This window comes from Mustela lutreola, chromosome 8 (assembly GCF_030435805.1).
Source record: "Mustela lutreola isolate mMusLut2 chromosome 8, mMusLut2.pri, whole genome shotgun sequence".
Classification (NCBI taxonomy): domain Eukaryota; kingdom Metazoa; phylum Chordata; class Mammalia; order Carnivora; family Mustelidae; genus Mustela; species Mustela lutreola.
The window spans coordinates 49,172,776-49,190,052 of record NC_081297.1 but is presented as its reverse complement, the minus strand read 5'-3'; the positions used below and the strand labels follow the sequence as shown (position 1 = coordinate 49,190,052).

Genomic DNA, 17,277 nt, shown 5'->3' with positions numbered 1-17,277 from the left:
GAATCCCAAGCAGACTAAGCACTGAACACAGAGCCTGATGTGGGGCTTGATTTCAAGACCCTGAGATCACGACCTCAGCCGAAACCAAGAGTTGGTTGCTTAACCAACTGTGCCACCCTTGTATTTACTAAGGTTTGAGAAATAGTTTCTTTTTTAAGATTTTATTTATTTATTTGACAGACAGAGATCACAAGCAGGCAGAGAGGCAGGCAAAAAGAGGAAGGGAAGCAGGCTCCCTGCTGAGCAGAGACTCCCGATGCCGGGCTCGATCCCAGGACTCTGGGATCATGACCTGAGCCAAAGGCAGAGGCTTAACCCACTGAGCCACCCAGGTGCCCCGAGAAATAGCTTTGATACTAGAATGCTTTATACTTCTTCAGAGTCTGGAAAGAAATAAATGATAATATGTTAATGTTTCTTTAAATCATACTGTGTAGTTTATTACTAAACAAAAGGAAATAATTCTAAGGAATTCTTTCTCACATTTGTTCTTCATGTCTTCATTTATTTACTTCTAGAGAAAGAAAGAAAGACAAATTCAGTTACTTATGCCACAGGGGAAGTTTAAATTATTGATCAAAGGAACTACTAAATCCAGGTACAAAAATCAAATGAATAGCTTCTATGTTAAAATGCAGTCACAGGTTTAGCTGGAAAGAAATCTCTTAACGGAGTAAATTTTGGATAGTCTAATCATGTACACAGAGTAAGCGATATGAGGAAGCCAATTTATGGTGTAGATTAATGTGTTACTAACAGATTCATGAATAAAGAAAAGCTAGAATGGAATCTTGAAGTCACTTCTGCATGGAAGAATTTCCCTTTGCCCAGGGTTCAAACACTTTAGGAAAAATGAAAGAAGAGGATATTTATAGAAAGGATCTCTTTTCAAGTGCTTAATAAGTTTTCACCACAAAAGAGATTATCGGTTTGATTTCATTTTTTGGTTTGTTTTGGCACCAGCTATGTTTTATTTTGTTTGAGATGAAGCCAGATGAGAGAGCAAGAGTTCACAAGAAAGATGACTTTGGCTCAGCCTAAGAAACTGCCTTTATGGGGTGCTTGGGTGGCTCAATCCTTAAGCATCTTCCTTCAGCTCAGGTCATGATCCCAAGGTCCTGAGATCGAGCCCCTAAAAGGAAAGAAAGAAACTTCCTTTATTTAAAGGTTTATATCTCTTCCAAAGTGGAAGGGGATCATATGCATGCTAGCTAATGATATCTTAGAGGAATTTCATGCCCAGATGATGGTTTAACAAGAAGAAATTAAGGATTCAACTCAAGAGTCTTTCATTATTTGTGGGGTAGAAGAATCATATCTGCTTTAAACTTGGAGCTGTGTTTAGAAAGCGATGTGTTCTTCGACCTACATTTGAGTAGAAGCTTGCTTTGTTCAAATTTAATGATAAGTGGCAAAATCTTCACGTGCTGGGGTATTTTATACTGCTACAGTACAGCATATAGTCAGATCTGAAACGTTTTCAGAAACTGGCAAGTGCTGATAGGATATCTGTGTCATGCTGAGACTAACATCAAGGGAATTAGTGCTGTTTGACAGCAGGCATTTCTAAAAGACGTATGTCTTTCAGATGGTCCTTCAAATGCACTTCCTTCCTTTAAAAATTAATTAAAGGAAATAGTTTATATCTCCCAAATAGTTTGAATCATCTCTGAGAATATCAAAAGAAACTCCTATTTATCTTGAGAATTGTACTTGGCAAAGAGTGTTCTTAAAACCTGAGCCCCATTTCTTTAGCTTTATTTCTTCTCTTTTTTAAGATTTTATTTACTTATTTGACAGAGAGAGAGAGAGATCACAAGTACGCAGAGAGGCAGGCAGAGGGAGAGGGAAAAGCAGGCTCTCTGCTAAGCAGAGAGCCTGATGCAGGGCTCGACCTGAGATCATGATTTGAGCTGAAGGCAGAGGCTTGACCCACTGAGCACCCAGGTGCCCCTAGCTTTATTTCTGGTGTGCCTTTTCTTTACATTTTAAATCCCATCCATACCAGATTATTCATAATTCCTCAATTATGCCGTATTTCAGGACTATAGCCTTTATTTTTTTTTAATTTTTTAATTTTTTTTTAAATTTTTTATAAACATATATTTTTATCCCCAGGGGTACAGGTCTGTGAATCACCAGGTTTACACACTTCACAGCACTCACCAAATCACATGCCCTCCCCAATGTCCATAATCCCAACCCCTTCTCCCAAACCCCCTCCCCCCGGCAACCCTCAGTTTGTTTTGTGAGATTAAGAGTCACTTATGGTTTGTCTCCCTCCCAATCCCATCTTGTTTCATTTATTCTTCTTCTACCCACTTAAGCCTCCATGTTGTATCACCACTTCCTCATATCAGGGAGATCATATGATAGTTGTCTTTCTCTGCTTGACTTATTTCGCTAAGCATGATACGCTCTAGTTCCATCCATGTTGTTGCAAATGGCAAGATTTCATTTCTTTTGATGGCTGCATAGTATTCCATTGTGTATATATACCACATCTTCTTGATCCATTCATCTGTTGATGGACATCTAGGTTCTTTCCATAGTTTGGCTATTGTGGACATTGCTGCTATAAAGAACTTAGCAAACTCAACACCCAAAGAACAAATATAGCCTTTATTTTTTAACATTTTATTTATTTATTTATTTGTTTATTTATTTATTTATTTATTTGAGAGAGGGAGAGCAGGGGAGGGGCAGAGCGAGAGAGAGAGAGATTGAATCCCAAGCAGATTCCCCACTGAGCACAGAACCCCACACAGGGCTCATTTCACGACCCTGAGATCATGACCTGAGCTAAAGTCAAGAGTAGGACACTGAGCCATCCGGGTGCCCCTATGACTATGTCCTTTAAATGTGGATCTACAATCGCTTACTTGGCAAACTCCTGATCTTTTTATTTCCAAACTCAGCTCAAATTTATAGCTTTCTCTATAGTTTTCCTGCAAAGCCTCAAACAGAGCTGATGACTCCTTCATTTACTAGTTTCATATCTAACATATAGTTTTAGTTTTGGACTCATCATTTTTTTAAAAATATTTTATTTGAGAGAGGAAAAGAGAGATAGCATGAGGTGGGGGGAGGGGAAGAGGGAGAAGCAGACTTCTTGTGAGCAGGGAACCTGATGTAGGACTCAAACCCAGAACCCTGAGATCATGACCTGAGCCACAGGCAGATGTTAATCTAAGGAGCCACCCAGGCACCCCTGGACTCATCATTATTTGAACATGTATATCTTCTGCTCACTTGTGTGTTTTTGAGGGAGAGGATGATCAGTGAGAAATTGAGCAGCCCTGGAAAGAAGTAGCTTTTTCCCAGGTACATAGGTTAGGAAATACACTGTAAGTATAGAGCCACGCAAACATGGCATGACCAGGCCTCTTTAAGGTTGGAGCGTCAGGTATGATTGATAAGTGAGAGCTTAAAAGTGCTTTAAAAGTGACAGCATAAAGTATTTTAAAGCATGCTAAGAAAATAATGTTTATCATCTCTAATTTTAATAGACAGGTGACATTGGAGAATCTCCCAAAGCTCTCTCTGCTTCAATTTCCTCAAAAGAAAAGTGGTGATTATAATTCCTGCTCCATAGGAATCACACAGCAAGTGATCAATACATGTTCATTGCTATGGTTATGATTACTATTAGTAGTAGTAGTAATAGTAGTATCTATTTTTACTGATGGACTAAACTGTGACAGAATTTTTAGCCCACATAAATGCCTAAAACATTGTAGGTCCTTAATACTATTTGGTGAAAGGGTAAATTATTGCATAAATAGTAAAGAAATGTTGAATTGCCTTGAAGACAAAGAAATCATGTGAAATACTTGAACATAATAACATGTGCGGGCATGACATAGATTCATTAGAAAGATGGCTTAGAGACAAGATAACAGGATTGCTTAGGACACCATTACAAGGGTCTACATGATATATGAAGACAAAAAAGAAAAAAGACAAATTATATGAAAGTAGTAGCAAAAGGAGCATCTACCTGGGTGGCTCAGTCAGTTAATGGTCCGACTTTTGACTCAGGTCATGATCTCACCATCACGAGAAGCTCACTATGACGTGAGCTGTGCTCAGCGGGAGGTCAGCTTGAGATTCTCTCTCTCCTCCTTCTGTCGTGCCCCTGGCTCATGCTTTCTCTCCCTCCCTCTCTCTAAAATGAATAAATGAATCTTAAAAGAAAAAGCAGTAGCCACAAATAAGGAGGAGAAATATACTGGAGGACTGCCAGACCTTGGTGATATTCCACATGAGCTGTGTATTGAGAGGGTCAGGATTCTAGGCTCTGGAACATACTGTCTGCCTTCAAATCCTGGCCCTTCAGGAACTCCCTGTGTGATCTCAGCAAGTTACTACACCTCTCTGTTTCCATTTCCCTGTTTGTAAAATTGGAATGATACTAAAAAATTCTCCCCTGAGGAGATTGTAAGGATTAGGTGAAATAATGTTTGTTCAACATTTAGTAAAGTGCCATAAATAAATTAGGTGCTCATTTAATGTTCTCACTGTCATTATCATTATCATTTCTGAGATAAAGAAGTGGTTCGATTTTTAAGTGATTCTAACTTGGTCTGGATATCATTAATTGAGTAAAGAATATTGTGGTCCTGTCAGTAAAATAATTCATTCAATTTTGAACACCTTATGTGCCAAATTTCCAAGTAGATATGTTTGTGAATATAAATTTAAAGAGAAACATATAAATGAAAAATATTTATTGGCAGTTAAGAGAAAGTGAGGGAGTTGAGGACAACATTTTGGTTAGGGAATTCATGAAAGGTTCTGGTAAAGTACTTTCAGAGGGGAAGGAGGAGAAAATGGGAGAAAGGAATATCTCATGTATCAAGTTAACACATATCAAAGAGAAGAAATCCCATGTTCAATTTGAAAACAGGAAGTATATTGCAACACTATATTTAAAACCATTCAAAAAGGTTGGGGCCAACACCAGACAGCAGTAGGTAGAGAAATGAATATAGGCTAAAAAAAAAAAAATAATTATATATATATATATATATATATATATATATATATATATAATCTATGGTCTCCAGTGTTATGAATAATGTACACAAAATATTAAAAAGAAAGAGTTATCATGTTTCTAGGAATGGCTGATGCCAAGAACCAAAGTTCTAAAATTCTCTCAGATGAATTGGTCCAGTGAGGAATGAAGACATCTAGAATCTGCTAGGACAATTCCAGGCAGAAAAGCCAAGGCAAACAAGTATGAAAAATCATTAAACACCCCAGCATCCCCTTTCCACTCCCATCATGAAGGAAAATCGAAGAATCATGTCATTTCTCATTCTTCAGCCCACAGGGAACCCAGACTGGTTGGAGGAGAAGTTCCCTGCTCCGGGCGTGTGGAAGTGAAACATGGTGACAGGTGGGGCACCGTCTGCAACTCTGACTTCTCTCTGGAAGCTGCCAGTGTGCTGTGCAGAGAGTTACAGTGCGGCACAGTCATCTCCATCCTAGGGGGAGCTCATTTTGGAGAAGGAAATGGACAGATCTGGACTGAAGAATTCCAGTGTGAGGGCCAGGAGTCCCACCTTTCGCTCTGCCCAGTAGCCTCCAGGCCCGATGGGACTTGTAGCCACAGCAGGGATGTTGGAGTCGTCTGCTCAAGTGAGACCCAGAGAACATGTTGCAGTTGTTCCTGTGCTGTGAGGAGGGCAGGGTTAGGTAATTGCAGACATCTTTTTAAAAGCCCTATTGTCCTTCCAGGATACACAGAAGTCCGCTTGGTGAATGGCAAGTCCCAATGTGAGGGAAGAGTGGAACTCAAGATACTTGGAAACTGGGGATCCCTCTGCAACTCTCACTGGGACATGGAAGATGCCCATGTTTTGTGCCAGCAGCTCAAATGTGGAGTTGCCCTTTCTACCCCGGGAGGAGCGCATTTTGGGAAAGGAAGTGGGCAGATCTGGAGGCACATGTTTCACTGCACGGGGACTGAGCAGCACATGGGAGATTGTCCTGTCACTGCTCTGGGTGCGTCGCTGTGTTCTGTTGGGCACGTGGCCTCTGTAATCTGCTCAGGTAAGAGGATGACGGACCTCTGGTGACGAACCTTTCTCGTGGTGGTCAGCCATCAGAGCCAGTGTACTTATAGAGAAAGGGCATGATCTTTTTTAAGAGATCATGAGAAATGTGCCAGAACAGTAACCTCATGTGTCTTTTTAGAGGAAAAGTACACTTAGTTTTCACAAAACTCATAATTACCTATCTGGTGCTTACCATGTACCTGCCCTTCTCAAAGCATTCCCAACCTGGTTGACCCACCACCATCCCCTCTCTCTAGAGCTCTTTGTTCTCAGCTCATCTGTCTTACACTCTATTGGGTCTCCCTTCCACACCCTAACTTCTTTATATCTTGTGTGACTGAGCAGTTTGGTGTTTTCAGGAAATCAGAGTCAGACCCTATCCCCGTGCAACTCCTCATCTCCGGACACAACGAGATCTATCACTCCAGAAGAAAGTGGTGTCACTTGCATAGGTGAGAATCAGTGACCAATCTGTAAAAATGATCTCCATCCTTATGAAGGTGTTTCATTAACATTTTATTTTCTCTTTCCAGGGAGTGGTCAGCTTCGCCTGGTAAACGGAGGCGGTCGCTGTGCTGGGAGAATAGAGGTCTACCACGAGGGCTCCTGGGGCACCATCTGTGATGACAGCTGGGACCTGAGTGATGCCCACGTGGTGTGCAGACAGCTGGGCTGCGGAATGGCCATTAATGCCACTGGCTCTGCCCATTTTGGGGAAGGAGCAGGGCCCATCTGGCTGGATGAGATGGACTGCAATGGAAAAGAATCTCGCATTTGGCAATGCCGATCACATGGCTGGGGACGGCACAACTGCAGGCATAAGGAGGATGCAGGAGTCATCTGCTCGGGTGAGTTCTATGCCGAAGCTCTGGTCACAATGACTCAAGAAGGACCGAGGAGGAGCCAAGGGGAGTAAGGGATACTGGACTGAGAATATTTCCTAAAAAGCAGGTTTAGAGGGAACTATTTCTTGAGTCAGGGTCCCAAAGTGTAGATTTGATTAATTAATTAATGCTACCCCAAGTGCAAGGCAGTATAACATCAGAAAGAGAAAAACACAGAACTAGGCTTGCCTATCGTGAACATGACAACAAAACCAAAATCAAGAACTTTTATGAATATATATGGAACTATATTCAGCACACCACTTGTATCACTGTATAATGTAGATTAGAAGGGACAAGAATAAATCCAGCACTACTTCTATAGGGCAAAAGATAATCACCATTCCCAAGTAATTTTCCATGATAAGCAAATGAAACTTACTTGTTATAGGAGCAAAAATTATCAAAAGAGCCCACTGCTTTTATTCTGTATACGTGGCAAGGCTTAAAAACTATTGTGAAGTTGAAAACTGTACTCAGTGGTGATATATTGGGACAAACAGAAATATGACTTTGTTACTTAAGGAAGTGAAAAATTCTATATGCCAGAAGTGATTTGATATCATTCACATTTAATGACATAAACTGGCAGAGGACATATGCAGCCAACTACAAAGAGTCAGAAAAGGAAATGTTTCATTTTAAGGTGATGTGCACAACATTGGTTTTAGTGTCTGAGTATCTCACTAAATTTTAACTATCAAGAGACCTACAAAAAGATTAATGAAATAAGTTTCTTGAGGCTAAAACTGCAATAATTTAGGGAGAAAAATCCAAGCTATGCAATTGATATAAAAGGCTCTGAGCCCTTGGTTAAGATTTAGAAATCAATTTAGAATCATCGGTGGCCTTCTAAAGAGGTCCCTAAGCACAAAACCCAATACCAGAACACCATAAGCTATTTATAGAACCATACTATATATTTAGTGTAGAACATACTACTTTTCACCAAAATCTACTAAATCATCTAGAAGTTACTAAAGAATTACTAATAATTGACATGTTGTACCTAATTTTAAAGCCATTCTCACCTTAAAGGGAGGGAGCCCTGTGAATCTTCAGAGAAGATGTGAAACCACTAACTCTGTATTTCACCCCAGAGTTCATGTCTCTGCGACTGATCGATGAAATCAACAGACACAGCTGTGCAGGGCGTCTGGAAGTTTTTTATAATGGAGCTTGGGGCAGCGTTGGTAAGAGTGGGATGTCTGCAACCACCATGGAGGTGGTATGCAGGCAGCTGGGCTGCGCGGACAGAGGAGACCTCATTCCTGCATCTTTAGACAAGCCAACATCCAGGCACATGTGGGTGGACAATGTCCAATGTCCGAAAGGACCAGACACGCTATGGCAGTGCCCATCTGCTCCATGGAAACAGAGAGTGGCCAGACCTTCAGAGGAGACCTGGATCACATGTGCCGGTGAATATCCTCTGGCTGATATGAGAATTCCATTTTGTAATTCCACGATCATCTTCTGATCTCGTTTACTAGGAATGAATAACATCTGCTACGTATTCTACCCAGTTGGCGTAATTCTTTTCATTTAATTCAGCTTATAGGTATTCAGGATCATGGATTAGTTATCCAAAAAGCATTACACTTCCCATGGTCTTCTTGAAAGTTTTTATTTAATTGCTTTCTCAGAAAACACATGAGGAGCAGAAAATAAATAATTCAGTAGTTGAATATTAAACGGTCTACCTTACCATTCTCACTTTTCTTTCAAATATTATCTTGCTTTACTAATGGAAGAAGAGAAGCAGTCAAAAAGATCAGTCCTGAAGTATTTTGCCATTCTCCATCTTCTTACACTGGAAGAGGTTTTTTACATACCTGGCAGTCTCCTAAATCATTTTCTTTTTGAGAAAATTAACATTATACCATGTTAACTTCATTTATTTCACATTTCCTGAGTCACACTAATTTTCTTTTCTTAAAAAAAATTATTTATTTATTTGAGAGAAAGGGGGAGAGCAAGCAGGAGAGAAAGGTAGGGAAAAGAGAGAGAGAGTGCGCACCAGGTGGGGAGAGGCAGAGGAAGAGGGAGAAGCAGTTTCCCTACTGGTTAAGGAGCCCAACTCGGGGCTCGGTCACAAGTCTCTGGGATCATGACCTGAGCTGAAAGCAGACACCTAACCAACGGAGCTACACCTAACCACGGATGCCCCCAAACTAATGTTCTTATGTCCAGGATGAAATACACCCAGCTTGCTGAAAGAACATAGGCTTTCATAAAGGACAAATTTTGTTAAAAGTATATTATTTCTAAAAGCAAAGTATTAAAATAGAGATTTTTTAGAAGATTTTATTTATTTATTTATTTATTTATTTATTTGACAGAAAGAGTCACAGCAAGAGAGGGAACGGGGGGAGTGGGAGAGGGAGAAGCAGGCTTCCCACTGAGCAGGGAGCCCGATGAGGGTCATGATCCCAGAATCCAGAAGACACTTAAACACTGAGCCACCCAGGCGCCTCTTAAAATAAAAAAGATTTAAAAAGATTTTTCAAATCTGTCTTTTCTTCTGTGACCTCTTAAAAGTTTTTATATTCTCAGAAATGATCTAGGTGTCTGTGATTTTTCAGACAAGATAAGACTTCAAGAAGGAAACTCTAATTGTTCTGGACGTGTAGAGCTCTGGCACGGAGGTTCCTGGGGAACAGTGTGTGACGACTCCTGGGACCTTGAAGACGCGCAGGTGGTGTGTCGACAGCTGGGCTGTGGCCCAGCCTTAGAGGCACTAAAAGAAGCAGCGTTCGGTCAGGGGACTGGGCCCATCTGGCTCAATGAATTGGCATGCAAAGGAAATGAATCTTCCTTGTGGGATTGTCCTGCTAGACCCTGGGGGCACAGTGACTGTGGGCACAAGGAAGATGCTGCTGTGAGGTGCTCAGGTGAGTGCCAGGAGTCTGGAGTAAGCTTGGAATCTCAGGCAGCAACAAGGGGGTGGGCAAGACTGGACACCTCAACACAGGGTTCTGGTGGGGAAAGAGTGATGATGTTTCAATCCAAGGAACCATGAGAGTATTTGTTCTTACTCGTTGGCTTTCACCAAGGAAAAGCATATGACTTACATGTCTCTCGGTGCAGAAGGAGTAAAGGATAAGTTTGACCCTAGTTTGAGGTGGGAAGGAGTAGGTTACTTGGTTGAGAGGCACCAAAGTCTCACACCAAAAAATAGAAGTATTTGTTCTACGCATTACTCCCCAGACTGAGTCTCCTTCTCTTTTCTCCTACAGAAATTGCCATGGCCCAAAGATCATCAAATGCTGGAGGTATAATCGTGGGGTTTATGAACACGGGTCCAATTATCTGCATTATTTAGAATCTTTTTTGTTAAGAGACTTTGGATCAGAAGTCTTTCTGAGGCTTGGGAAGCTTACTTCAGCCATCCTGTATCTAAGAGAGGGATAGTACCAGGGACCTCAGTCTCTCAGCTAAGAGGTCATTTCTCGTGATGCTTTCTTGCACTTAGGTCGCTCATCCGTTGTTGCATTGGGGATCCTTGGCGTCATTGTGTTGGCTTTTCTCGTTGCTCTCCTCATGTGGATTCAGAGGCGAAGACAGCAACAGCTGCTTACAGGTCTGAGCCAAGCTATGGTCTTTCTAATGTCTCAATGGGATAAGAAGATTCTTGGGATAAAATACATATTATCAGCAATAGATACACCTATTAAAAGCAAGTGTACACATATTAGAATCAAGCATCAACAGCCAAAAGGATGAAACCTAGAAGAGGTTCAAGTAGTTTCTCCAAAAAAGGAAACAAGATTTCAGAGGAGAAAGGGGTTTGGGGTGGTTGATTCCTGAGCTCTAGCTGTATGTTTAAGTAGGCCATTATAGAATTTGTAGTTTCAGATGAATATGCTTATATGGTTTAGGAGGAATCCTTTATTTCCCAAATATTTATTTGCTCTTACTATATACTTAGTACTCATTTTACTGTTTGTTTAAGCAATGTACTAGGCTCTGAAGGTATAGACATCAATAGTCAAGTGTTTGAGTAGTCATGGGATTTCAAGTCTAGCAGAAGAGATACATATGCAAACAATAAGGCACCTTGTAGTATTATTTATTCATGGGAATAAGGAACACAAGTGGCACAGAGAAGACAGTAATTAACTAGGGCATGGAGAGAATTGGAGGCTTCTAGGAGGCTTTGAGACATTTTGATAATTCAGTTCAAAGAACTGGGTGAAGGGAAAGAGAAAAATACATACAAATGTAGAGAAGCCACCTGCCATTTTGAGGGGAAGTAAAAGTTGAGTTCAAGGAGAGAAGCTACAATAAGACTGTAGAAAGATGGGGAACAACGGATAAATCATGTACTTTATGGTAAGAAGATGACTAGTCAAATAGTATTATGTGGTGGAGGGGGTGAAATAGTCCAGCTGTTTTTTAGAACATTCTTTTTTTTTTTAAAGATTTTATTTATTTATTTGACAGATAGAGACCACAAGCAGGCAGAGAGGCAGGCAGAGAGAGAGGAGGAAGCAGTCTCCCTGCCGAGCAGAGAGCCCGATGTGGGGCTTGATCCCAAGACCCTGGGATCATGACCTGAGCTGAAAGCAGAGGCTTTAACCCACTGAGCCACCCAGGTGCCCCTAGAACATTCTTTTTGATGACAGGATGTGTGAGGGGCTGTAGGGGTAGCATTTTGAAATAGTTGGCATGAAAGATGAGAAGGACTTGATAGTGAGCATGGAGAAGAGAGGATGGATAGGTTCCTAGATATTTTTTTTTTTTTAAAGCTCCAAGTTAGAAAAGACTGCCACCTGGTTGGGGGAAGAAACTGGGGTGGCATATGATGACAGTAGGGGTGGTTTGGTCTCACCCTGCTGCCTTTGAGTTTGTAACATTATAAGAGAAAAGTTTGGCCTTAGAAGGGATGGAAAAAAGACAAGGGCATGGATAAAGATTGATTATGTGTGCACTGCTGGGAAAAAGCCCTGGTAGGGAGGGCAAGTTTTATTATGATCTGTTGATCCCTAACCTAGGACCTCTGTTGTCAGTTTCCTTGAGAGGAGAGAATTCAGTTCACCAAGTTCAATACCGGGAGATGAATTCTTGCCTGAAAGCAGATGATCTGGACGTGCTGACTTCCTCAGGTCTGTGGGTTCTTTGAGGGTCTATAGCCCAGGGGTTCAGACCAGTAGCTACAATTGCAGCTGAGGCATTGTACTTTGCATAGCAATGGAAAGAAATCCCAAACATGTCATAGGAAGCTTATGATGCATATAAGGAAGAAAGGCAGGAACTAACTACAAGTGATTCTTAGAGAACATAAAAGCTGCAATCATGCGATATGGCTTAGAGGTCTATGATTATTTCTGGTGGAGGTACAGAGAGCAATGCAAGTAGAATATTATGACTCAGACTTCATTTTACTGAACAAATTAATCTAAAAGGTTTCACTTTTCACTTCTCTTTCACACTTCCTTCCATTCTCACTTTCTGCTCTAACTTGATATTTATGATATTTTCCCCTAAAAATCTAAAAGCTTAAACTTCCTATATCTTTTTCCCATAGAAGCCAGCACTATTTCCGATTACATTATACAGGTTTCTTTGTCCTCCAACTTCTGTTTAGCACCAAAGGACTAATTCTGCCTCTGGGCAGCCTAATTCTGCTGGGTTGGAAGAAATAGTCCAACACCCACTTACTCTATGAAGGCTCAACACCTTCTCTGTATTCCTTACCTTCTGGGAAGGCCCTGCCTCCCTTATTCAATCCCAGGGACTTGGTATTTGCTGCAACTATGTTAGGAAAACATATTTACTTCATGGAAAAGACTTCCTGTGCCCCGTAAATCACATGTTTGTCTTCCTAATTGTGAGCAATGGGCTTAAATGTTCAAAGAGGTGTTACGACACTTGCGGGGAGGTCTGATTTATTTCCCAGTAATTATTTTCTTCTTTTCAGAAAATCCCAATGAGTCAGATGATTTTAGTGATGCTGAGCTAATTTCTGTGTCTAAATCTCTTCCTGTTTCCGGATGAAAAAGAAGACCATTCTGAGGTACACTGAAAAGAAAAATGGGAATTAAACTCAAGAAGGTGAGTGAGGAGAAATTATTCAATGTTGTTCAAAATAGGTACATGTTTTTGAAAATTGAGAACTCCTCTGGTATTATAAAAAAAGAATGTATATACATATATTTCCATACATATGTGTATATATTTATGTGTGTATATCTATATTCAGAATACATAACAGCTCTTTATAAATGTGACTCTTATCCAACTCTTTGTTATATATTATTATTTTTAAAGATTTATTTACTTATTTGAGAGAGAAAGGGGGGAGAGACAGAAGGAGTAGGGAGAGGGAGAGAATCCCAAGCAGACTCCTGATTGAGCAGAGATCCCAACTTGGGCTTGATCCCACGACCCTGAGATCATGACCTGAGTTGAAATCAAGAGTCCGAGATCTGAGTTGAAATCAAGAGTCAGATGCTCAACAGACTGTGGCACCCAGGTGCCCCAACTCTTAGTTATATATCCTAAGCAATAACAATGGTACATCGTGGAATTAAGGAGAAACTGGGTACATTTATAGGATTAAATCTTTTCAAGATATTGTAATGGTCATTTTGTGAAAGAGAAAAGACTTACGTCAACACTTGTGTAATGCATGTTAATGGTAAAGGTAGTACAAGATGTCATAAGAACATAGAAAGTTTTCCTAAGAAATTGGGGGAGATTCTGAAGATGTGATATTCAAGACAAGCATCAAATGACTGAAAGACAATTTCAGGGCAAGGACATAGCATGTACAAACTATGGAGGCATAGGAAAGAACCACATCTTTGGGGAACAGTAAGAAGTTTTTCTTTCAAAAACATGTATTGAATTGGGGTGCCTGGATGGCTTCGTCAGCAGAACAGGCACTTCTTGCTCTCAGGTCTGTAAGTTTGAGCCCCACATGGGGTGTAAAGATTACTTAAAAATAAAAATCTTAAAAGATATGTATTGATCATATTTACAGTAACAAGTGGTTTTCTGAGCACCACAGACACATAAATAAAAGATACTACTGACAAAGACATGATTGTTTAAAGTAAATCCCAAGAGAGAGGAAATGGTGAGAATCTAAGCTTGAAAAGGCCACATAGAGCTCCATCATGAATGGCCTTGTATTGTAGTTCACATTCATGTTTTATTTAAGGGACTGTTAGAGAGGCAGTGAGCTTTGAACGATTAAGCTGGGGCAAGACAAAATCAGATTCGCATTTTATAATTTGCTTTCATGTGGAAAGTATAACAGAAGAAAATAGCGAATAGACGAGGAATTTGTTAAGTTACACATCAAAAAGAAAAGATGGTGAAATGAGGTAGTGGATATATTTTCCATTAAAATAAAAACAATTTGGGGAGGACTATATATTTACAAATGATATATACCGAGGTATGGATTTTGTTTTGGCATTTTTTGGTGGGTATAATAAATATGAATTGAGACACAGGATTAAAGTTGGTGAACCATGAGAGACTATGGACTCTGAAAAACAATCTAAGGGGTTTCAAGGGGCAGGGGGGTGGGAGGTTGGGGGAACCAGGTGGTGGGTATTAGGGAGGGCACGGATTGCATGGAGCACTGGGTGTGGTGCAAAAACAATGAAAAATGTTATGCTAAAAAAAAAAAAGTTGGAACTCTTAAAAGTATATAAATGCAAAGTGTTAAATTATACATATACACATACACACATAGAAGGTAATAAATGGTATATAGCATGAAAGGGATAAATATACATATACATGCATCTTAATATATATCTTAACAATTATTAAAGGATAACATCTGATGATGGATCATCACTGGGCAAAGCTATGAAAAGACAACTCACACAGAATGAATTTCAGTGACAAATAGACCTTTATAAATGCTCAAATTCACCACTATATCCGGGCAATTCAAGTTACCATTAACACAGAGGTGTCACTTTGAGTAAATCAGACTGCCAAACATTTAAAACAGCACCACTATTTATTGCTGGTGGGGATACAGGGAAAATCGTAATTTCAAAAAATTGTTATTGGAAATTGGAGGTGTGGTAGCCTTTGCAGAAAGCAATCTGTAAATGTCTAGGAAACATTTTTTTAAATGTTCCACAAATCCTTTCATGCAAAATTCTACCCCTGAGAATTTCTTCCATACAAATAAAGCCACTAGTGTGTAAGAACTTATATGTAAGGATTCCTATTTACATCATTGTAAGTAGTGGCAAAAAACTGGAAACAGAATGAGTATCAGTGAGCTGATGGCTAGAAAATTATGGTATGGCCAACTGAAAAAGGAAGAATCATCCTCAAAAATGCAGCATCAGGGGGCGCCTGGGTGGCTCAGTGGGTTAAGCCGCTGCCTTCGGCTCAGGTCATGATCTCAGGGTCCTGGGATCGAGTCCCGCATCGGGCTCTCTGCTCAGCAGGGAGCCTGCTTCCTTCTCTCTCTCTCTCTCTCTGCCTGCCTCTCAGTGTACTTGTAATTTCTCTCTGTCAAATAAATAAATAAAATCTTTAAAAAAAAATGCAGCATCAGGGACAGAACTAGAGGGTATTATGCTGAGTGAAATAAATCAGTCAGGGAAAGACAATTTTCATATGCTCTCTCTGATATGAGGAATTTGAGAGACAGGGAGGAGGGTTGTGAGAGGTTAGAAAGCAAAAAAGGAAACAAAATGGGATTAGGAAGGAGACAAATCATAGGATACTCTTAATCTCACAAAACAAACTGAAGGTTGCTGGGGGTTGGGGGGTAAGGATTGGGTGGTTGGGAAGGTATGTGCTATGGTGAGTGCTGTGACATGTGTAAGCCTGATGATTCACAGACTTGTGCCCCTGGGGTAAATAATAAGTTATATGTTAATAAAAATGATTTAAAATGTAAAAAAAAATGCAGCATCATTCCATTTATGGGCTCATGTTATCAGATATAATTAAATGTTTATACCTATAAGAGTATATGTGTGTATATGTATATGGAAACATTAAATATCAAACTTTGCTAGATTAGGACTACAATAGACTTGTGATTTATAATCTTGGACATATGAATATTATTCTGATGTAATGAATAAGGATTAAACTACTTTTTCCTTGAAGAGGAATCACGGCTGAGTCACTGCTTCAGAATCAGATGGGGGTACTTTTAAAAATGGCATTTTGGGGTGCCTTCTTCATTCTATGAGCTAGAAATTATTCTCATGCAAGGTGAAATCTGCAAATCATTGCTTTCAAGTTTTCTGTTCAGGGAAGTAGTAAGCTTTTTAATACATGTGAGTTTGTGTGTGTGTTTGGTGGGTGAATCTGTGTGTGCTGTAATATAACACATCATATTTCAACATAATTCTATGTAAGTGTGCACAAAGAGGAAAATAACAGTTTTTCTATTTATGGTTTTAGTTCAGCCTTGAAGACCCCATGATGAAGACCTGAACAATGGAATGGAGCAAGAATCCACCTGGTTCACTGAGGATTCCAATACTTTCTTTGTCTCCTAGTGTCCTGAAGACTGCTGCTGAATTTATAAAAATTAAATTGGTGAATGTGACTAGAAACTGTTTATAAGACTTTCAAGGGGATTAAATAAAAAGGAATATTGCTGATTTGAATTTGTCTTAACTTCCTGCTCTTGATTTTATGAATTTCTGAGTAGGCTTTTTGACTTTTTAAGGGTTTCATAAATATAACATGATGTCTTTTTGTTTGTGTTTCCATTTGCATATAATATATATGTTTTCTACTTTGGTTTAAATAATAATTTTCTTCTTATTACAAAATCAAAACAAATTTGTTTTATTTTTCAGTTTTTTTTAAGAAAGGGAAAGTTAATAATCATTGAAAGGTTAATAATATATTATTACCTCTACAAGGGATGAATATCATCAGTTCTTAATTGCTTTTTGTTATTGTGATTCTTGTCACTGACAAAATATGCACAGCAACGCCTGGTAAAGGTACAAAGACTCAATGGCTCACTTCCTTGTTCCTTAAGACAGTGTAACTAAAACTGAACTTAATGTGTAAATTACATCTTTTCTATATAAATGTAAGTTATCATAATGAAATTTGATATTTTATTAAAATCATGTATCCATATTTTTTCTTATAATTTTTTTAAAATTTATTCTATTTATTTATTTATATTTTTTATTTTTTATAAACATATATTTTTATCCCCAGGGGTACAGGTCTGTGAATCGCCAGGTTTACACACTTCACAGCACTCACCAAAGCACATACCCTCCCCAATGTCCATAACCCCACCCCCCTTCTCCCAACGCCCCTGCCCCCAGCAACCCTCAGTTTGTTTTGTGAGATTAAGAGTC

At 39.5% G+C, this 17,277-nt stretch overlaps 1 protein-coding gene across 8 annotated transcripts in view; it reads left to right on the top strand.

Annotated features, from left to right (window-relative positions):
- CD163 (CD163 molecule) overlaps window positions 1-17,047 on the top strand; it is a 33,225-nt gene extending 16,178 nt beyond the window's left edge. The window contains exons 7-16 of one of the 8 annotated variants that reach the window (XM_059184717.1): window positions 5,332-6,060; window positions 6,425-6,517; window positions 6,599-6,913; window positions 8,050-8,370; window positions 9,535-9,843; window positions 10,189-10,224; window positions 10,425-10,532; window positions 11,962-12,057; window positions 12,958-13,006; window positions 16,352-17,047. In XM_059184717.1, coding sequence (XP_059040700.1) covers window positions 5,332-6,060; window positions 6,425-6,517; window positions 6,599-6,913; window positions 8,050-8,370; window positions 9,535-9,843; window positions 10,189-10,224; window positions 10,425-10,532; window positions 11,962-12,057; window positions 12,958-12,977 — 2,027 coding nt within the window. In that variant the 3' untranslated portion in view covers window positions 12,978-13,006; window positions 16,352-17,047. Of the gene's footprint in view, window positions 1-5,331; window positions 6,061-6,424; window positions 6,518-6,598; window positions 6,914-8,049; window positions 8,371-9,534; window positions 9,844-10,188; window positions 10,225-10,424; window positions 10,533-11,946; window positions 12,058-12,872; window positions 13,007-16,351 lie in introns of those variants that run through there. The other 7 variants (XM_059184715.1, XM_059184714.1, XM_059184716.1 and 4 more) reach the window with 7 other exon arrangements.
- The last annotated feature ends 230 nt before the right edge of the window (window positions 17,048-17,277 follow it).